This window comes from Felis catus, chromosome E1 (assembly GCF_018350175.1).
Source record: "Felis catus isolate Fca126 chromosome E1, F.catus_Fca126_mat1.0, whole genome shotgun sequence".
Lineage (NCBI taxonomy): Eukaryota > Metazoa > Chordata > Mammalia > Carnivora > Felidae > Felis > Felis catus.
Window position 1 is genome coordinate 47,450,089 of NC_058381.1, and position 23,427 is coordinate 47,473,515.

Sequence of the window (23,427 nt, forward strand, 5' to 3'; positions counted from 1 at the left end):
CATAGTTTTGGCTCAGGTCATGATCTTGTGGTTTCGTGGGTTCGAGCCCTGCACTGGGGTCTGTGCCCGTAGCATGGAGCCTGCTGTATCTCTGCTGATGCTCTATCTGCCTCTCCCCCACTCACGTGGTGTCTCTCTCTCTCTCTCTCTCTCCCTCAAAATAAATAAAACTAGACTGCATTTTTGTGAATGGGAATATTCCCCATAAACAAGGACACTGACCAAAACCTATGAAGAGAGGACCCTGTCTCTGAGACCTCTAGTGGTAGAAAACCTGCTTTATTACACCCTACCCAGATGTAGCCAATCTTGCATGCATAACTTTGTGGAAAAAAAGAGAGATCTTTTGTCAACTTGGGGGACAAGCTGCTAATAAGATACGAGAGGGGAATTTAATCCTTTTGATCTCCATCCCCCCACCAAAACTCCCTACTGAACTCCACTTTCAAGAAAGCTTTGTGCCCCTGTGAACATAGGACCCTAGAATCTAGGCTACTGCATACCGAGAGCTCATGCCTATCAGCCGCACAACCCTAGAACAGCATTCTTCATTCTCTCCCAGTTGACGGAAGGGGAGGAAAGGGAGGAGGTTCTCCCCGGAGACTAACTTACTCAAATACCACCCATGTGCCACTACTCGTGGAACCAGGGAGCGGGGCAAGCTCTGTAGGCGCACCATGGTGGATGACCTGGCAGCCTCAGCCTGCCAGAGGAAGGAGTGACTGACCCAGGCTCAGGTAGCGTTTCTCAACAGAGTTTTTGTGGGCTAAGCGTTCAAACTCTCTGCGAGTTGAGGTCTGACATGGCAACTGAACTATCTTCGCTGACAGTGGCCAGGAACAGAGTACTGGGGGGGGAGGATACGGGAGCAGTGACACTCTGAGAGCTCACAGCTGGGCTGGGTGCTCAGCCTGTGCTTTTGTGTTCACATGGGAAACAGGTCCATTTTCATCACCAAATATAAAGGCTCCATTTTGCTGAGGACGCCAGGCCACTGAGGTAGTATTACAGCTAATCTGGGATGTTAGCTACTCCTGAGTAAATTCTATTGCTCTCACTGCCACCAAGCCAATCTTTAGGTTTCGGCAGTGAAAACGGTGAGCTCTGAAGGAATTCAAGTCCATTTGTTTGGGCAGAAACCTGGGCTACCGCTGGCAGCCTGGAGGCCCCAGAAAGGAAGAAGCCCCATCGGGCTGGCAGCGCGTAGCCTCTAGCTGCCAGTCCATACGGGGAGGCACACGGGGTGGCAGGCGTCTCTTCTGTACCTCCATGGTTCAACTGAGAGCCTGACCGAGAGTACGGACCAAGCTTCCATCCCACTCCTAATCCCCACGTGGTGCCCTGGGTCGTGTCCTGCCTGCTTTGCTACTACAAACAAAGCCATAATGAACAATGTTTTATGTCTTTCCTGGTAAACTTGGAGAGTGCTCACGGTGTTCCCCAGCGGTGGGGCAGCTAACTCCAAAGGTCCTTGAACTTAAAATGCTGACAAGTAAAGCTACATTGTTCTTCAGAATTGCACACTTCACGCTGCCATCAATGACAAAGCCACCATGTTTTCCCATACCTTCGCTCAAGTTAGTAACAAACTTCTAGATGATCAGCCCAAGTGAGAGATGAGAAATGATATCCCACTGTTTTGATTTACATTTCTTTAATTGCAAGAGAGTAAACATTTTGTTAATGTCTACTGGCCTTTCGTATTTATTTTTCTGCAAAATGCCTGTTCAAATCCTTTGTCTTGTCTGTACTGGACTATTAGTCCTTCTCACTTATAAAAGATCTTTGTCACTTAAGGTAACTTTCCATTTGTGGTGCAAATATTTTTCCTCAGTTTGTCATCTTTTGAGTTTGATTATAATATTATTTTTCCACTCAGAATTTTAAATACATATATCCACTTTTTTTCCTCTATGGCATCTGGGTTTTATATCTGTTTAAAAAGAAAGTATCACAACAAAAACATAAATTAATCCACGGTTTCTTATTGAAGCTTTTTGGTTATTGTTTTTTTAAAAAATCTCCGTTTATCTGAATGTTTTTGCCAAGGCAGGGAGCTAGGCTGAAATTTTCTAGGTCCTGCTTCCTTCTCTGACATGCAGTGCTATCATTGCTAGATGCTCACATGTGTTTAGGTCTATTTCTAGATTCTTTGTTCTACTCTACTACCCTAAAATCTTATTTTTATTGTAGCTTCGAAAATGTTCGAATATTGGGGCACCTGAGTGGCTCAATCGGTTAAGCGTCCGACTCTTGATTTTGGCTCAGGTCCTGAGATCAAGCTCTGAGTTGAGCTTCACACAGCGCATGGAGCCTGCTCGGAATTCTTTCTCTCTCCCTCCCCCTGCCTCTCTGCCCCTCCCCAACATGTGCTCCCCTTCTCTCTCTCAAAATAATGAACATTGAAAACAAGTGTTCCAATATCTATTCCTTTCTTCCTCATACCTACTTCCCTTTTCTTGCAATTAATTTTCCTAGATGATATATTAGTATCATTTTGATCAAGCCTGTGTGCCCCTCAAGGAGGGAAAATCTTATTCAAAATGCAAATGAATATTAATTTTAGAAGATTAATATAATTAACATAATACATGGTTTCAGAAAATGTAATATACACATCTAAACATAGGATATATCTTTATCTTTCATTTACTGAGTATCCTTTCTACCTTTTTTTTTTTTAATGTTTTTTATTTATTTTTGAGACAGAGAGAGACAGAGCATGAGCAGGGGAGGCGAAGAGACAGAGGGAGACACAGAATCCGAAGCAGGCTCCAGGCTCCGAGCGGTCAGCACAGAGCCCGATGTGGGGCTCGAACTCACGGACTGTGAGATCATGACCTGAGCTGAAGTCGGACGCTTAACCGACTGAGCCACCCAGGCGCCCCTCCTTCCTATCTTTAATAAAGTTTTAAAGATTTTTTTTTTTTAACGTTTTATTTATTTTTGAGACAGGGAGAGACAGAGCATGAACAGGGGAGGGTCAGAGAGAGGGAGACACAGAATCTGAAACAGGCTCCAGGCTCTGAGCCATCAGCCCAGAGCCCGACGCGGGGCTCAAACTCACGGACCGCGAGATCGTGACCTGGCTGAAGTCGGACGCTTAACCGACTGCGCCACCCAGGCGCCCCTAATAAAGTTTTAATGATTCCTTTACATGATCCTAAATATTTCTTGTTAAATTCATTCCAGTTGTTTGAGTTTGTTTTTTTTTTTAATTTTCTCTTATGTTTATTTATTTTTTTGAGACAGAGAGAGACACAAGCATGAGCAGGGGAGGGGCAGAGAGAGAGGGAGACACAGAATCCAAAGCTCCAGGCTCTGGGCTGTCAGCACAGAGCCCGACACGGGGCTTGAACCCACAAGCCGCGAGATCATGACCTGAGCCGAAGTCAGATGCTTAACTGCCTGAGCCACCCAGACACCCTGAGAGTTTTGTTGTTATGGGGATCTTTTCATTACAATTAAAAAATATAGGGGCGCCTGGGTGGCACAGTCGGTTAAGCGTCCGACTTCAGCCAGGTCACGATCTCGCGGTCCATGAGTTCAAGCCCCGCGTCAGGCTCTGGGCTGATGGCTCAGAGCCTGGAGCCTGTTTCCGATTCTGTGTCTCCCTCTCTCTCTGCCCCTCCCCCGTTCATGCTCTGTCTCTCTCTGTCCCCAAAAAAATAAATAAACGTTGAAAAAAATATACATATATATATAAAATGTAACCAGATTAAGAAAGAGAACTTTGTCGATAAACCGAATACATCTGAAGCTAGTGTGTCCCACTCCCAGGCAGTCATTATCTTGACTTTAGGGTTATTATCCCCTTTTCTTTATAGTTTTACCACCCATGTGTATACCCTAAACAGTAGCAAGTTTGGCTTTTGAAAACTCAGTAGCAAGAATAAAACTAGCTGCATGAGCATAAGAGCAATGCTGTTACTATTAAAAGAAGGTTCCCAGGAAAAAAATAAACCTGTCTCTGTGTCACAGCTTCCAAGAGCCTCTTCTGGTGAAATCCGAGGGTGAGGGCATGAGCAAGGTCTGGAAGACACTGGGCTCACCACACTCTGAGTCATCTGGTAGGGCTGTAAGCAGGTACGGATCCAAAGTGGACTGCTATGGACTTCCTGCTTCTGTGCCATTTGATTATTCTGTGGTATAACTTGGGAAAATTCTCAGCTCTCCCCACTGACTTAGGATATGGTCCTCTTTGGTAGGGTATCATTTGTCTACCTGGATTACTGCTTCCATGGCTTTATTGGTGCTTTATTCTCTACTGTTCCTCTTTTCTCCATGGGTTTATGCTTTAAAAAAAAAAAAAAACCCTTTGCCATAGTTTTCATGGAGGTAAGCAAGGAGCAAAATTAAATGTGTTCATACAATGTTATTTTCACTCAGAACTCCTACAGTATTTTCTACATAGTTACTGTCACATAAAATGTATTGTTCAATATGGCAGCCATCTTATTTAGTTTTCAGATTGTTTCTGATAGTTTTTCAATTTTCTTGGGGTTTCTAAGTGTCTACTTAGGTCAACTGCATATAATTATGCCTTCATCTGCCAACATGTACATACATACACATATACACACACATGTATATGTATATGTATGTTTTATTTCTCTTGACAAACTCCATCAGTTAATACTTTTAAGAAAACTTGGGAATTCAAGCTGGTGCAGCCACTCCGGAAAACAGTATGGAGGTTCCTCAAAAAACTAAAAATAGAACTACCCTATGACCCAGCAATTGCACTACTAGGCATTGATCCACAGGATATAGGTATGCTGTTTCGAAGGGGCACAGGCACCCCCATGTTTATAGCAGCACTATCAACAATAGCCAAAGTATGGAAAGAGCCCAAATGTCCATCGATGGATGAATGGATAAAGAAGATGTGGTATATATATACAACGGAGTATTACTCAGCAGTCAAAAAGAATGGAATATTGCCATTTGCAACTACGTGGATGGAACTGGAGGGTATTATGCTAAGTGAAATTAGTCAGTCAAAGACAAAAATCATACGACTTCACTCATATGAGGACTTTAAGAGACAAAACAGATGAACATAAGGGAAGGGAAACAAAAATAATATAAAAACAGGGAAGGGGACAAAACAGAAGAGACTCATAAATATGGAGAACAAACTGAGGGTTGCTGGAGGGGTAGTGGGGGGGGGTAGTGGGAGGGGGGATGGGCTAAATGGGCAATGGACACTAAGGAATCTACTCCTGAAATCATTGTTACACTATCTGCTAATTTGGATGTAAATTTTTAAAAATAATAAATAAAATTTAGAAAAATACTTTAAGAAAAGTTAAAACGAGGGGCACCTGGGTGCTCAGTCTGTTAAGCATCTGACTCTTGATTTTGGCTCAGGTCATGATCTCACAGCTCGTGAGATTGAGCCCCACATAGAGCTCCACACCAATAGCACCAAGCCTGCTTGGGATTCTCTCTCTCCCTCTTTCTCTGGACCCTCTTCTCCAATCCTTCTACCCACAACTAGAAGCCCAGTGAGCCCTTCTTCTACGGATGTAGGAGGCCTGAATACTATGTTAGTGGACCCTCTGAGGGTTTAAAAGCCCTAGTGCCAGCGAGAGAGAATCAGAAATACTGACTGGCATATCCTCTCTTCTATTCTAGATGTTGGTTACTTGTGTTTTCCCCTTTGTTTTTTCTTTCCCGATAATCTCATCAGATGGGCTCTAAGGTATGTTTATTTTCTATTTCATCAAATATTTAATAGTAGTTCTTTTTTTTTTTTTAATTTTTTTTTTCAGTGTTTATTTATTTTTGGGACAGAGAGAGACAGAGCATGAACGGGGGGAGGGGCAGAGAGAGAGGGAGACACAGAATCGGAAACAGGCTCCAGGCTCCTAGCCATCAGCTCAGAGCCTGACGCGGGGCTCGAACTCACGGACCGCAAGATCGTGACCTGGCGCTTAACCAACTGCGCCACCCAGGTGCCCCTAATAGTAGTTCTTAATATTTGCTTTCTTTGAGGTGACTTCTTGAGATGTATGCCTAGCTAACTAATTTGGAGTTTTTCCTTTCTAATGTACACATTGAAGGCTATCAATTTCCCCTAGGTACTCTTTGGTTGCAGCCTACAAATTTCAATGTATGTAGTATTCTCATAAACTCTCAATTCAAAATGTTTACTAGTTTCCATTACGATTCTTCTTTGACCATTTGTTATTTATTTAAAAGTGTATTTCTTAAAAAAAAAAAAAAAAAAAAGAGGTTAGAGTGGGATAGAGCCAAAGCATAAGAGACTCTTAAAAACTGAGAACAAACTGAGGGTTGATGGGAGGTGGGAGGGGGGGAGGGTGGGTGATGGGTATTGAGGAGGGCACCTTTTGGGATGAGCACTGGGTGTTGCATGGAAACCAATTTGACAATAAATTTCATATACTGGGGAAAAAAATAAAAATAAAAAAATAAAAGTGTATTTCTTAAGTTTCAAGCATATAGCTCTTGCATTTCTTTAAAGTTTTACTATAAATCTCTGTATCCCCAAATAATATTTTAACATGATATCAGCATATACGCTTTGAAACTTTACATAAATTGAATCCTACTCCATGTATTTTTTAAGAAAAGAAGCATTTTCACTCTCTTGTAAACGTATGAGAGCCAATCTCGCTGACACTTACTCTGGCCTCACTGCTGTATACAATAGCCCATTACAGAACCACATCATAACTTGAAGGTGCCTCATTATGGGCATTTAGGGACTGTTACCAAATTTCACCATTACAAAATATTATCAGAAACATCTTCCTACAGGTCTTCTCATACACACATGTAAGGTCTCTCTGACGTACTTAATTAGGAGTAGAATTGCATTTTCAACTTTGTTTTTGCCAAATTATTCTCTAAAATGGTTGCAGTAATGGTTGCTCTTTTATCAACAGTGTATCAATTCTCTTCCTATTTATGTCACATATTTACCAATACTCTTTAAATTTTTAACAATCTGATGGGTGTGAAAGAACAGACCCTAGTTTTCTTTTCTTTTTAATTTTTTTTAACGTTTACTCGGTTTTTTTTTTTTTTGAATTTTAACGTTTATTTATTTTTGGGACAGAGAGAGACAGAGCATGAATGGGGGAGGGGCAGAGAGAGAAGGAGACACAGAATCGGAAACAGGCTCCAGGCTCTGAGCCATCAGCCCAGAGCCTGACGCGGGGCTCGAACTCACGGACTGCGAGATCGTGACCTGGCTGAAGTTGGACGCTTAACCGACTGCGCCACCCAGGCGCCCCCGTTTACTCATTTTTAAGAGACAGAGAGAGACAGAGCATGAGCGGGGAAGGGGCAGAGGGAGAGGGAGACACAGAATCCGAATCAAGCTCCAGGCTCCGAGCTATCAGCGCAGAGCTCGACGTGGGGCTTGAACCCACGAACCGTGAGATCATGACCTGAGCCAAAGTCGGACGCCCAACCGACTGAGCCACCCAGGCGCCCCAGGCCCTAGTTTTCATGTGCATTTACCTCATCTTACCAGGAAGGTAAAATACGTTTTCATATTTTTCACTATTTGTGTCTCCTCTTCTGTGAATTATGTTTGTATCTGTAGCCTTTTTTCCTACTAAGTAGTTTGGTTTTTTTCTTTTTGAACTGTAGAAGTTCTTGAATATACTGTGAATACTAACCCTCTTTTGATTATAGTACAAAAAAAATGAATGTACCTTTAACCTTTCTATGGCTTAGTTTTTTTAGAATGATTTATTATTACAAAACTCAAACAACAGAAAAGAATCCACCATTCACTGATCTATACATATGTGATAAAACTACATAATAAAAGGGAATAACAAACACTTATAAATTATGGTTCTCTCTAGGGGTGCCTGGGTGTCTCAGTCGGTTAAGCATCTGACTCTCGGTTTTGGCTCAGGTCATGATCTCGTGGTTTCCGGAGTTCAAGCCCCGTGTTGGGCTCTGCACCGGTAGCATGGAGCCTGCTGGGATGCTCTCTCCCTCTCTCTGCTCCTTCCCAACTTGCACTGTCTCTCTTTCTCTCTCTCTCAGAATACATAAATAAAAAACTTAAAAAAAAAATTACAGTTATCTCTAGAAGGAGGCAGGGTAATGTGAACAGAAAGTACATGTAATAATGATAATGTCCTTATTTGTAAATTGGTTGATGAATTCACAGGTGTTCCTTTAATTATGACCCATTATTGCTCATATATTACAATCTTATGTGTGTATCAAAATATTAAACGTGAAAAAAAAAGTCATTTGTAACCACAGATACACAGACACATAAAGGTACACTTATTCTTACCTGATAGATAACAGCTTATAAATGGAAGAAATAATCCCACACTTAGGTACATTTTGGGACATAGTGAATGAATCAGGAAGGAAAGAAAGCAATGGAGAGTAAGAGAAAAGGATGAAGTGTGGAAGGGAGGATGGAAGAAAGGGAGAAGGAAAGAATATAGGAAAGAGGCAAAGGAAAAAGGGATGGAAGGAAGAAGAGAGGGAAGTAGAGGAGCCAGAAAGGAGAGAAGGAGGAACTGTCTTCATTCCAAAATCATAAAGAGAATCTTTTGTATTTTCTTCGTGCAGCTTTGCTTTTCACCATTTAGGATTTACTCTGCCTGGAGGGGACTATAAAGATATGGGATGTGGAGATACAAAAAATGAAATCCAATTTTCCTCTATGTGGATAACTCAAATTGCCTCATCACACTTGTTACTGAAGAATTCACCCTTTTTAATGCTACTCTCTATCTATTATATTTCCATATATGGTCTGGTCTCTTTTTGGATTGTTTACTCTGTATCACGAGTCTATTTCTTTGTATCTACACCACAGCATTACTACCAAGTAAGTTTTGTTACCTGGTAGGACGAGTCTTTCTACCCTGTCCTTCAAATTTACCCTTTCTATTACTGCCCTTGTCCATATAAATTTCTTTCTTTAAAAAAAGTAAATAAATAAGTTTATTTATTTTGAAAGAGACAGTGCATGAGTGGGGAGGGGAAGACAGAGAGAGGGAGACAGAGAATCCCAAGCAGGCTCTACAGCTGTCAGCGCAGAGCCTGATGCAGGGCTCAAACTCATGAACTTTGAGATCATGACCTGAGCCGAAATCAAGAGTTGGACGCTTAACTGAATGAGCCACTCAGGCACCCCTCAATATAAATTTCTTAATCACCTTCTCAAATTCAGTAGAAAGCCCGATGATAATTATCAATGCTATCGAAATTAATTTATGTAGTAACATGAGGAAAATTAACATTATTAAGACACTGAGTATTCCTATACATGAACCTGAGATATATTTCCATTTATCTAGGTATGCTTTCATCTCTAGTATTGTTTTTCAACAAAAACTTTATAGTTTTTTCAAAAAAATCATAACTTATCATTATTTTTTAAATGCTCTGCAACTGTTAGATATTTAGAAGGCTCTCAAAGCTTTATTATTGACTATCACAATAAGCAACCATTTTAAGAATAAAATATCTGGTTGACTTTCTAGACTGTTCTTTAGGGCCAAATCTTAGAGGTCTGTCACCTGGAAGTTTTTGAGGAGAGCGCTGAGGAAAGTGAAAGTCCTATTACTAATTTCTATTTTTTCTGAATCTCGGTGTCTAATTTTTTTAAAATTCAGAGTATTCTAAGGGCACCTGGATGGCTCAGTCGGTTAAGTGTCCGACTTCAGCTCAGGTCATGATCTCGCAGTTTGTGAGTTCGAGTTCTGCATGGGGTTCTGTGCTAACAGCTCAGATTCTGAGCCTGACTCTGATTCTGTGTCTCCCTCTCTCTCTGTCCCTCCCCAACTTGCACTCTGTCTCTCTCTCTCAAAAAAAAAAATAAACATTGAAAAAAAATTTTTCTTTAATTCAAAGCATTCTATTTTTATCTCACTTCATCATATTAAAAAAGAGTTCTTTTGGGGCGCCTGGGTGGCTCAATCGGTTAAGCGTCCGACTTCAGTTCAGGTCATGATCTCACAGCTCACGAGTTTGAGCCTCGCGTTGGGCTCTGTGCTGACAGCTCAGAACCTGGAACCTGCTTCAGGTCCTGTGTCTCCCTCTCTCTCTGCCCCTCCCCCACTCACACTCTCTGTCAAAAATAAACATTAAAAAAAAAAAAGAGTTCCTTCATATACATGACCAGGTGTGTCATACTAATACAAATATAATTCATGATATAATTTTATAGCTTTAAGTAACCTGTTTAGAAGACTAGTCCTAATGACAAACCAGGAAGAAAAAAAAATACCTTGATTAAAAAAAAAAAGTCAAATTCCATCTTCCATTAGAATGTTTAAAATTGAGAGATGAATTTATAAAAGGTAGGATTTAGTCACTTTAAGTTACGTTTGAGTATTGGAGTTTATTTAGCAACATTTAGCTAAGCTCTAGTTCGCAAAGCACTGATCTCTGTCACCAGAGACATGGCTGCTTAGTCCACCACCAGTAGCTTCCGGATGATCGCTGAACAGAAGAAAGTTGGGGCAGAACTGTTTTGGTCATGTCTCGAGGTAAATGGAAGAAGGAGCAACAGCCTTGGACTCTCCTTGTTCTAGCGTGATAAAAGAGATCAGTAAGAAGTAGAAAAAAGGTATTAACTGACCAGAATTTCAATAAAAATGTGAAAAAAAAAATAAAATCTTAAAAAGAAGTAAAATAAAGCTCTCCTCTCCCAGTGAGCACCATCTGTAGCACCTGAACTCAACCCTCTTTTTTTTAATCCTAGGAAGAATTAAATCCATCCCATTTGTGAAAGCCTCTATGAGTAGCAGCAGTTACATTCAAAATAAGAGGGAGAAAAGAAAGAAAATAAGTATCCATAAGATTTATGTGAGGAAAACACACACACACACACACACACACACACACACACACACACACACACACACACAAACCTTAGAGCAATCCTTAGCAGATGAAAATTTAGCAGGTGTAAACGACTTTTCTTAAAATACTTTCCACTGAAAAACAATAAAACTTTGTAACATAAAATAAAACACAGATGTGGAAAGCAACACAAAATCTGTGTATATTAACAAAATAACAGTGTTATATCTTCGGAATGGGATCTGTAGAGGGGCATAAAGTGATTCTTACTTTTCACTTTGAATAGTAATTGACATTTTTTTATCATAAGCTCATAGTAGTTCTGTAATAATAACTTTTTAAAGACTAATTAAAGTTAAATCCATTAGAGCTAAAAAGTAGAATCAAGCCACAAAATTTATCTGTTTTTTTAAAGTATCTGCTGAAGTCACACAGCTCTGGGTCTACTTAGGAGATGAATGATCTCTGGACATTCAACTCTAAATCACATGCCTAGCACAGTACCTGAAACATTCTAGAATATTAAACGTGAATACTCTATTCAATAAAAATGCTTTTTACTTTAAAAAGTATTTTAATCTCTTTCCATCTTCATCCAGTCCTTTATCACAAAAAATACATATTTACTCACGTTACCTATCTCATGGAGGGGAAAACGAGGCCAAGAAGAGTTAAACGTAACATGTAAATGGCCTTTTCAATACACGAACTTCCATTATTAAGAGACTAATATTCCAAAAGGGAGCGCGGCCCACCACGTACAAGGCTCAGAACTCACTTACCTGGTGTGTCCTAAAGACTCTCGCCATATTGGCAGCATCACAACAGGCTTAACTGCACACTCCAAAATAGCTAAAGCCAATGCAAATTCTCTGGGTTTGCTACACATCTGAACTGCCTTGATCCAATTCGCCCTGTATGTCAGAAGAAGAAAAAAAATTCTTTCACTTGATGGTCTTCAATTAAAAGCACAAGAGTTGTGATTCATGACTCCACCTCATACGGCAGATGTTTCTAGGCCAAGCAAGTATCAATACACTGCTACTGGAAGTTCCTAACTCACCGAGTCACAGATTTTGAACACTAGAAGGAATCCCAGAGGTCAGTTAGTCTTTCAACTCCTTAAATGTTCTACAGTGTTCTGGAACTTTGTCTTGCCTTCACTTGACTCCAGGGATAAAGACTTTGCTTTCCAGAAATCTTCCAAATGCTAACGCTGGTTCAATAACTTGGAAGTACACTCACATCCCTCATGTCCTCAGTGTTTTGCTGCCTAAACTGACTGCATTCAATTTATTGGTAACAAGTTTAAAGTGAGCACCTGCAATAAGCATTTCGCAAATATTTAGTATATTCACAGCAATAAATGAACCTTAGTGTCCTTTACCTGTGTGAAGCCCAATTTGGATGAAGAAAGGATGAAGGGATATTGTTTTCCAGTTGGGTGATAGTCAGCCTCAGTGTAGATATGGTAAGAACTTTGGACCCATGGACAGAACCATTCCATTTGAACTCTCCTGCTGGAGTCAGACAGAATTTATGTGCAAGATGCCTTCTCTTATCATGATCTTCTCTGTGCTGGTGCTTATTCAAAGCAAATGAATTGGTGGAGTACTGATTGTGGTAGACTCGATACTTCCCTTCTTGACCCAACTTAAAATAATTGTTGATATTTCCTTTCATGACCACTTCCTTTTTGGTGCTCAACCGTGAAATTTCTCCTTGAGAGTTAACTACCAGTACCTGACCAAGAAGATAAAGAGACTCATTATTCATATCAAATATGTAAACTTGATCAACTGTCTTTTAATAATTTGTAATTTATCATTCCAAATAAGGTATACCTTATGACTGAACTTTTGAAATGTTACGTTTATTTATTTTGAGAGAGACACAGAGTCTACAAACAGGGGAGGGGCAGAGGGAGAGAGAGAGAGAGAGAGAGAGAGAGAGAGAGAGAGAGAGAGAGAGAGAGAGAGAAAGAGACAGAGAATCCCAAGCAGTCTCCACACTGTCAGCACACAGCCCAACCTGGGGCTTGAACTCACGAACTGTGAGATCATGACCTGAGCCCAAATCAAGAGTCAGACGCTTAACCGACTAAGCCACCCAGGTGCCCTGTGAACTTCTGAAATTTATAAGCGAAATTAAAAGCTAAAGCTAACTGTTTACAATTAAACAACCAAGATCTTCCCACAAAGAGAATCTCTATTATACGTCAGACATTATTATTTTCATGCATCTCAAATACACACACAAAACTGCATGTGTACATCATTCACCAATCATTAGTTCCAGCCTAAAAAACACAGGTTAGGGAAGAAGGAAAGCATGGCATGTACTATTCCCCAAAAGATATATTCCTAAAAATATCTTTTCTTCTGCTCCTTTTATCATTCCAGCTTTAGCATAAGAGCCCACAGATACTTTAAAATCATGTTTTTTCAAACAGTTGATCCCAATCCTTTAGTGAACCATGAAATCGACAGTGGATCATATTCAGCTTTATAAAAAACAAAGTATAATATACTCGAGTAGACTAGAAGAGAAAACACCAGAGTGCATCACACACAGTAAGGTAAAATCCTTTTTCAGGAAACTATTGAATAGGAGTCCTGGGTTGCTAAGAAAAATGTCATACTAAGGGTCAGAGTGAAAAACCAGCTTGAAAACTGTTGCTTTAAAGCAACTCCTAGGGGCGCCTGGGTGGCGCAGTTGGTTAAGCGTCCGACTTCAGCCAGGTCACGATCTTGCGGTCCATGAGTTCGAGCCCCGCATCGGGCTCTGGGCTGATGGCTCAGAGCCTGGAGCCTGTTTCCGATTCTGTGTCTCCCTCTCTCTCTGCCCCTCCCCCGTTCATGCTCTGTCTCTCTCTGTCCCCAAAATAAATAAACGTTGAAAAAAAAAAAATTAAAAAAAAAAAAAAAAAGCAACTCCTATAGGGCGCCTGGATGGCTCAGTTGTGTAAGCATCCAACTTCAGCTCAGGTCAAGCCATGATCTCACGGCTCATGAGTTCGAACCCCGTGTGTCGGGTTCTGTGCTGACAGCTTGGAGTCTGGAGCCTCTTTGGATTCTGTGTCTCCCTCTCTCTCTGCCCCTCCCCCACTTGTGCCCTGACTGACTCTCTCTCTTTCTCTCTCTCAAAAATGACCATTAAAGAAAAAAAAAAAAAAAAAAAAGCAACTCCTACAATGTTTATAAAAGAATATTGTATATTCTTGCATATCTACCTTGTAAATAATTCTTAAATGTGGGAGACACATTGTGGCATTATTCTGCCACCCTGGCTAGCTGGGGGGCAAATACTAAGTCCTAGCTGGGGTGCCTGGCAGGCTCAGTTGAGGTTTTGAGTTCGAGCCCCACACTGAGTATGGAGATTACTTAAAAAAAAATTTTTTTTTAATTACTAAATCCTAGCTTCGGTCTTTTTGTTCATAATCAGAGCTAGGATGCTGTGCTGTTCTATGCACTGTACTCTGCTACTATCATGGGGCAAGCAGAGACCCATCTACCAGCTGCAGGTTCAGCTAAATTTATTATAACCAGCACTGAGCATTAAGTCATCTACAACTCTGTACTAAAGCCCACAAACAGGGTACTCATTACCATATGTGTAAAAGAAGGCTCTATCTCTTTAGAATTACATACAATAAAAGTAGCCATACAGAAAGAAAGTATACCACCCATTTATAGCATTTCCCTGCATGAACTGAAATTTGGGTACACAACTATACTTACTGTAATACAGGATGAAACTAAGCACTTTCAATCTGGTTACCCACTACACTCTTGGAAGGAGAGCAAATAGAATTCAAAAGGAGGTCTACAAACTTCCCATCCCTATTTTTAAGGCATGATAAATAAAATTATTTCACACTCCAGAGATTTTTGTGTTAAGCAGAAAAAACATACCTCTTTGCCCTCCTTAAATAATTTATTTGCTTCATGGGCTGCAGCAGCCACCTGTTGGCTCTTCAGCTGACTCAGCTTGCTGTCTGGATTCCGTAATCTGGTGATAATTCGAGTTGACCCAGATGTCCCTCTTCCAGCTCCAGGAGACTCACTTATTTCTCCATTAGACTTCTCTGATTTGAAATCACCTGTTAGCAAACGAAAAGCCAAAAGTAAATGCTAAGAGTAAGTAAGTTATAACAATTTCTGATTTATCCAAAACTCATACCTGATGCACATCTAAGATCCAGAAAGTAAACAAAAAGTCCTTGAATAGCCAAAGCAAATGTATTCATTCTTAAGGGTTTTGCTTAGAAGAAAGTGTGTCAGAACTTTACTGTCATTTATTATTTTACAGAAAATTCAAACATGCCAGGTTATCTGTATCAAAGCACATCTACTAGAAAACATGAAGGGCTGCTACAAATTTATAAACATCATAACTCAAAATGCACACTAATTAAATGTTGCCTCATATATTCAATGTGGATTTTGTATACAAAGTAAATGGTATAATTAATTTTAGAAAGATGTCCACTGAAATTGTTTAAATACATAATAGTTTAAAGCTTATAAACATAAATGCCAAGTGAATTTTCACCTAAGAAATCTAGATAGTTATCTGCGTATACAAGTAATTATACATGCAAAATCAACTAAATCAGGTTTTTTTTAATGTTATAAATACCTCTCACATTTTCATAATAACTTAATTTTTTTTTTAAGTGACAGATTGTTATGCCAAGGGACATTTTCTGCTTTTCCATGAATCTCACTTTGGCTGAGAATTTCTCTACATTCTTAAAACTTTTGAATCACTATCCAATTTCCACTGGCCAGATAGCTGAACAAGATTTCTCTTTTCAATTTAAAACTTTTTAAAATTTGGGTCGCCTGGGTGGCTCTGTTGGTTAAGCATCCGACTTCGGCTCAAGTCATGATCTCATGGTCCATGAGTTCGAGCCCCACATCGGGCTCTGCACTGACAGGCTCAGAGCCTGGAGCCCGCTTCCAATTCTGTGTCTCCCTCTCCCCTTGCCCGTCCCCTGCTCACTCCCTGGCTCTCTCCTTCCCAAAAACAAATAAACGTTAAAAAAAAAAATTATAAAGTTTTTTAAATTAAGAATTGTGTGGCACTGGAAAATGAAAGATTAAACAGAAAACTTGCTATATTTTATAAAAATTGCATTTTGAGTAGAGAAAAAATTAGAATGGGAAAACTATTTTAGAAAATATAAAATTCAGGAAAACATTTCTTAATTTTATCTGACCAAGACCCCTTCTTTCCTTTGGAGATATGCTTTTCCCCTACTTCAGCCATATTATTCAGCCAGGGCTACAAAATAATTATCCTGCTATATTGGGTAAACAATGTCACCCAGCTTGGCCAGAGAGAGCATATCACTGCCTGGCCACAGTGACTGTCCAGATCTGGCTATGTGGCCCCAGCCATTCAGCCCACTACTCTAATTTTCAAAATCTGGTGACAGATAAAGCCTCTTGCTTTTTTATAATTCTATTTTATTTTATGTACGTATGTATGTAATCTCTACACCCAACATGTATGTATGTGTGTATGTATGTATGTATGTATGTATGTATATAAACAATCTCTACACCCAATGTGGGGCTCAAACTCTCGACCCCAAGACCAAAAGTTGTATGCCCTTCTGACTAAGCCAGCCAGGCACGCTGGTCTTGTTTTTTGTGTTAGTGAGCAGAAAGAGTATAAATTAGGGGTTGTCTACTTTTATCTCACAACATGGAAAAAAGTTTCAACAATAAGAGACAATAAGTTATTGGGGAGGGAGGGTGGATAAGAGGAAGAGGAAGACCCATGATAACCTCGTTTGGCTCCCACGGTTCAATAATGCACCTGAGGCTGTCTGTCACTCCCTCTAGACTTCCCAGAAGCATGAGCCAATTAAATTCTCTTTTTATTTTAAGGAAGTCTGGTGGATTTCTGTCACTTACAACCAATAAATTCTAAATAATTCAGTAGAATATTTAAAAATGTTTGAGCCCAAAATATGGCACTGACTAAATCAAGGTAGGGTAGAGGTATTATCAGGTGTTTTTCTGGCCCAGGTTGAAAAGCCAGAAACCTTCGATGTGTAACATCAAAGTGGTTGGTCAGACTATCAACAATTTTCTCTTGGGTCTCAGACCATGAGCCTACCAATGTTGAAGTTCATACCAAGATGTTGAACTACAGTAGCTATTTCCTGGGACCATTAATACGGCCCTACAATAAACACTTTATAGAAAGCATCCGATCTAGGCTAAATTTCCTACAAGCAGCAAGGGCAAGCACAGTGCTTTTTAAGAGAAGCCCTTCAACTAAGAACCTGAGAGTCCATCCTTTGACACTTTGCTAAGGTGCCTTTTTTTTTTTTTTTAAGTTTATTTCTTTATTGAAGTAATCTCTACTCCCCATGTGGAGCTAAACTCAAGGAACCGAAGATCAAGAGTCGACCCAAGGGGCACCTGGGTGGCTCAGTCGGCTGAGCGTCCGACTTTTGACTCTGTCCGACTTTGACTTCGGCTCAGGTCCCGTCATGATCTCATGGTTCATGAGGGGAGTTCGAGCCCCACACTGGGCTGCCTGCTGTCAGCCTGCTTCCGCACAGAGCCCGCTTCATTTCCCCAGCTTGAGCTCTCTCAAAAATAAATTAATATTAAAAAAAAAGAGTTGACCCCCAAGATCAAGAGTCACAAGCTCTTGCAACTAAGCCAGCCAGGCACCCCTGACACTTGCTAAATTGCATGCAAATAAGAGAAAGGAGGTATAAAATTCATCCTTAGGGGTAAGACTTGAAGTGGCAGAGAAAGGGAACAAGGCCTGTCTAACACCCCCTACCCAGAGGCCACATTCCTCCCATTATAAAGGAGTGAATCACTTCCATGCAGCCTGGAGGCAGAGTACAGAGCGGCTTTAAGCCAGCCTCTGGAGCTCTCCTTGTTTAAGGATGGCAGGAGGCAGAGGCCTAGGCAGACTTTATTTACCTGAAGGCTAGGGAATCCGGTCTGAAGAGCAGACCCACAGAGCAAGTCCGGTGGCTACACCTTCAGAGACCCTGAGCAGAGTTTCTGGGTATTAGGTGCTAGGCTGGGAACCCAGGCAATCTACCAGGGAGTGCTACTGCCAGAAAAAACTCCCAATCTGCCATGCTGAGAGAGATGATTATTTAAACCTACAGCAATCCCCAGCGACCCATTCTGGAAGAGAGCCAGCAAGAACCAGGCTGCTAAAGCAGACTGGCCTCTGGAAGGGGGATCTTCCCAGGTACTTCTCACATTTCATCCACAGTCATCCTCCAAAACACCAAGGGCAGCCAGATTCACCAGAGAATACCTTCCACTATCAGGACAGCAAGTGTTATAGAAACTTTAAATTCATAATCTGGCTCACAGATTGTGAGATTGAGAGAAGCTACACCCAGACCAAATCAAAAACAATACACAATACCCAGAAGTTCTAGATAAAGTTACAATTACCAGATGTACTTTTGGCAAGTTTTTGAAAACCTCTTCAGCTGTGGTGAGATCTTCACAGTGTGTTCAGCAGAGACAGTTTTAAATTTGAGTAAATATGTTTGTGCCGAGCTACCAAAGGGTAGAGCTGCGGGTACTTGTTTCCTATCTTGGCAGCATCCCTCTTTCTTTGGAAAACCACTCCTACCCCGCTCCAGTCATACACTTTTGCTGGAGCCATCAAGTATAATACCTTGCCTGCCCTGGCCACAGGAGTGGGAACAATATGTCCAAGATAGGCCACTCAAATTTCTTCCTCAAGGACTTTTGATTTGGAGCAGGAGTAGGGGCCTTGCCTTTGGGTCACAGACCTTGGAAAGATAGGAATACAAACCGCTGGTGCCATCTTCCCTGCCACTTGGAAAAAGCCTGTCTGCATCAGGAGAGAATGAAGTTAACACACAAACACATGTCGATCAAAAGGTGGGAGAGAAAGAGAGGAAGACAGAAAAGCTTTGATACCTGGGGGTCCAGGTATCTGAACTTCCCAATTACAAGAGCTAATTACATTCCCTTGTCACTGAAGCTACTTTGAGCTGGTTTGGCAGCTTGCAACTGAAAAGAAGTTCTAATTAAAACAGATCTCTATCTCATACCATACACAAAATTATACAGGATTAAAAACAAAGTTACAGAAGTACTATGTGAAATTACTATAAAACATGTGCATGCTTGGGGTAGGGTTTTCCTGAGTAAAACACAAAATCCAGAGAAACCTTAAAGAAAGAAATTTAACTATATAAAAATATCTGTATAACAAGATAACAGGAAGAGTTAAAAGCAAGCAGTGACTATGTAAGTATATACATAAAATCAAAGGTAATAGCCATAATACATAAAGCATTCCTAAAACTCATTAAGAAAAACTGTCAAAACTCAACAGGAAAAAACGAACAAAAGATAGGAATCAGCAATTCACTAAAAGTCCAACCAACACATAAAAAGAAACTCAACCATGTTAGTAAGCAACGATATGCAAATTTTTAAATGAAATATTTTTCACCATTAGCAAAAATGTAAACGGTGGATGATGTTGAATTCTTCTTCGTATGTATGAAGAAATAACCTATTATGTAAATTATTCATATAAATCCCTTTTAATGTACAATTAAGCAGCAGTCATCACTATTTTTAAAATGTACCTACCATTTGACCCAGCAATTTCACTTACTGTTCCTATACTGCCAGAAATACTTACATAAATACACAAAGATACATGCTAAGGATGTTTAAAAAAGCACCACTATTTGTAACAAGAAAAAAACTGTTAACAGACTCAATGTCCACTAATAGAGAAATAGTAAATAAATTACTGTTCATCCATACTGTGGAGTACCATGCAGCAGTTAAAAAAAAAAAAAATGAACGAATTCAATTTATATCATGAAAAGGTCCCCTACATGGAAAAAAAGCAAGATGCAGAACCAACATGCAAAATGATTCCATTTTTGCGAAAAAATAAAATAAAATAAAAATAAACCTTCTTGTAAACACACATACATTATGTAACCACGTGGAAAAAAATAGAAAATGTTACACACCAAACTGCTGACAGTGGTTACCTGTGGGGAGGGGGTAGTAAAAAGATTTTTTCCTGTGTGCTTTTGCATTTTTTTAAATAAAGACAATGAATGCAAGTGCTATTCGTGCTTAAAAAAAAAAAAAAAAAAAAGAAGCAAAAAAGGCAAAGAAAATCTAGGTCTTCCCACCCCATCAAACTTTTATTCAAAAAATTAAAAATTAAAAAAATTAAAAAGCTCGCTTGAATGGATGAAGTGTATTCTTACCTATCTCTTCTTGAATAGAGACAGGTGTATGAGACTCTCTTTCTCCATTTTCAGGCTCATCAGCTGCCTTAGCAGATTCACTCTGGGAAGAATTTAGTTCACTGCTGCTGTTACTGTTTTCCAGATTAGGCTGGATGGAGGTAGTGGTAGCACTAATGTTACTGCTGTCACAGGTCTTGTTAGGGTCTTCTAGAAAAATAGAATATCTGATTTTTAGATTAGAAATCACATGAAAAGCCACCGCTTTGCCAGAAAAGACATTTCGCTGTTTTAGGTTTGCATTACAAAGCTAGATTTCAAAAAGAAAAGCTGCTCACGTAGGAAGGATGTAATGTCTGAGATTTATAAGCAACACCCTAGGAGTTGTTTTTTAAGCCTTTCAGTCTATTAACTCAGACTCTTAGCATCTTAGTCTCTAGCACAAGGCAGACAGCCTTTCAGTTACCCCAGAGCTGAAGAAGAAGAATAAAGTGATAGAATTATCCCACAAAATGTAGAAATGGTTTTGAGATAATCCCTCAAAATCTGAAATTTATATTCTTTCCAAAAAGTAGTCAAACAGTATTAGGAACAGTATTAAACAGGATTATTTATCTCTAAGATTTTCTGCTTGAATTCTGTGTTCCCAAATTAACTAGAAGGTAACGCTTAAGTCATTGTAAATTTTAAGACCAATTTAATAGTTAGCAGTAAGAGTACTGCTCCTAAAAGAATCATCAAAATGAACACTACCATGAACGGAGAGCCTAGGTCTTTCCATGGTAGTTCAGAAATTAAGAGCCTCCCTCCCTCTGTATTTCATTTTGCCACTAAGATACTTTTAAAATCAATCCCCTAAATTAAAAAGTGGTTGGCCGTATATCACAAAGGCTATCTCTAATGAATAATGAGTTCCTAGTTTTTTTTGAGAAAAGAATCCCAACAACCTGATAGGAAAATGAGAAAATCTATAAGCAGCCACAAAAGAAGTAAAAATGGCCTTGAAACATATGGAAAAATGCTCACTTAATTCAAACTAACAGAAATGCAAAGGAAAACTATATGGAGCTTCCCAGCTATCAGACTGGCAAAATTCCAAGTCTCACAATACATTCAGGTGAAGAGGCAGTTTGCTAACAGGCACTCCCACACACAACACTGTGAGAGTGAAAAATGGGGCAAAGCGCATAAAAAGGAACTGACAATATCTACACGTGCACTCACTCGTAACCTACCAATCCCTTGTCTAGAAATCTATCCCGAAATACGCTGGCAAAAAAATACTAAATTACTTATTTACAGAGCTACTCATTCCAGCATTATTTATAATGGCGAAAGACCAGAGACACAATGTCCATCAATGGGGCACTGGTTGAAAAAAAGGTGACACACACATGAAATATCATGCACCATAACAGGACTAGGGAAATCACTATATCCACATATGAATGGTTAAATGTAAAAAAGCAAAGTGTGAAATAGTACTTATAGTATGCCCACTTCTGTGTAAGAAGGGGAGAAAAATACAAGTTTAAGGACAGATTTTTGCCTTTACTTATAAAAATTTTTAAAATACTGGAAAAATAACCAAAAATTAATAAAAATGACTACCTAAGAGGGAAGGAAAGGAAATGATTACCTAGAGAGGGAATATACACAGTTACACAGCTTGATTTTGGAATCATGTAACTGTTTTACATTTTTTTTAAATTAAAGTTAGAAATGCAATCCCTAAAAATTGAAAACTGAAATAAACCTAATTGTATATCAAGTTGTTGACATAACCATAAAATAAAAATTATTTTAAGTGACTTTGAAACACAGTACTTTGACTATACATCCTTAATGGAAATACAGCATAAGGATGAATAGAGAGCTACAAAAAAAATCTGAAATGCTATTCAGTGGTCTTACTGTCAACAGTAATATTGTTATTACAAAATTGCTATGATATACAAAATAATTTCCTTTTTTTTTAAATCTATTTGAGAGTGCACACGTGTGCATAAGCTGGGGAGGGGCAGAGAGAGAGGGAAAGAGAATCCCTCTGTCAGCACAGAGCCCAACATGGGGCTCGAACCCATGAACCATGAGATCATGACCTGAGCCAAAACCAAGAGTCAAACACTTAAACCGACTGAGCCACCCAGGTGCCCACAAAATCATTTCTTATTAATGTATACCATGGTATTAATATTAATAACATTATTATTAATGGACATCTGTATGAGAATAAAGCAAAAATGTAAGTTACTACTCTGTTAAGAGCTAATAAGGCTTTCAGTGTGAGAGAAGTGATGCAAGTTTAAAAACAAAAACAAACAAAAAAAAGAAAAAAAACACCAAAACTAAGTATGAAATCCTCAATCTGAATTGAAATGTCAATATGAATTGATGGTCTTTGTCTTTGTCTTTTCAAAAATACTTATTTGCTAACACCACCCACCAAAAAGGCCTAGAGGCAGTGACAGCCCAAAGCAGTAATACTCTGGGTCCAGATTGTGGTCTCTAAATATCATTCCCCACTAAAAGGAACCAGGGCTTCTTGGAGGAATGACTAATTCCAGGTCTGGTGTAAGAAATACATAAGGGAAGCCCCACACGTCTTATTCTGCCAAAAAGTGGAGACGCTATCTAAGGTTACCAGGGTTATGGAAAAAGGACTCAAAAGCCAACACAAAGGGGACTGTGGTCAATTTAAGCAAAATAAATAACTACAACTGAATGAAAGAAACTGGATATATGAAGGTCCAGGATCTCAAACAGATTCTTAAAATGAGAAAGCCATGCCCTTGTGTAAAAGTCCATAACTCATGACTCACCACTGAAGGTAACTGTTATACCAACTCCTGACTCTGAAAATTAAAATTAAAGAGAAATAATTTAAGCATTTATTCCTGCTCTGACTACAGTTCAAGGTATTCACACAGCCTTGGTTAATGAGGGAAAATTCTCCACAGAATTTCAGTTAAAAAAAAAATAGAAAAAACAAAAATCAATGTATTATAATCTCCAAATAGATAACTATTCCTGAAATGACCATGAATGAATGAGAGGTTAACAGGAAATTTTATAATGTCACTACCTGAACTCACTGATCAATTTCACCATTTATAAAGGGAAAACAAACAGACATCATATCATGAGCCTTTTTGATGCTATATGATATGAAGTACCCAGAGCACATAGCTTATGGAATATTCTTGCCAAAAACAGTTAAAAATGAATGTAATCAAGCTTTTAGAATAAATTAAAGAACACTAAGAAGAAGGAAACAGACAAATTCCAAATGCAGGATACCCATAGCAGGATTACACTAGTATTCTTCAACAAGTCAACAGCGTAAAGAA

The 23,427-nt window shown here is 39.4% G+C and overlaps 1 protein-coding gene across 14 annotated transcripts in view; it reads right to left on the reverse strand.

Moving 5' to 3' along the window:
• The window catches only part of BPTF (bromodomain PHD finger transcription factor), a 147,023-nt gene that overhangs the window by 58,760 nt on the left and 64,836 nt on the right, over nt 1-23,427 (reverse strand). For 9 of the 14 annotated variants that reach the window (XM_023243981.2, XM_023243983.2, XM_023243975.2 and 6 more), the window contains 4 exons: nt 20,099-20,287; nt 14,739-14,926; nt 12,212-12,567; nt 11,607-11,738 (listed from right to left, as the gene is read on the reverse strand). In XM_023243981.2, the coding sequence (XP_023099749.2) occupies nt 11,607-11,738; nt 12,212-12,567; nt 14,739-14,926; nt 20,099-20,287 (865 nt within the window). The remainder of the gene's footprint in view (nt 1-11,606; nt 11,739-12,211; nt 12,568-14,738; nt 14,927-20,098; nt 20,288-23,427) is intronic. The other 5 variants (XM_023243985.2, XM_023243982.2, XM_023243988.2 and 2 more) reach the window with 2 other exon arrangements.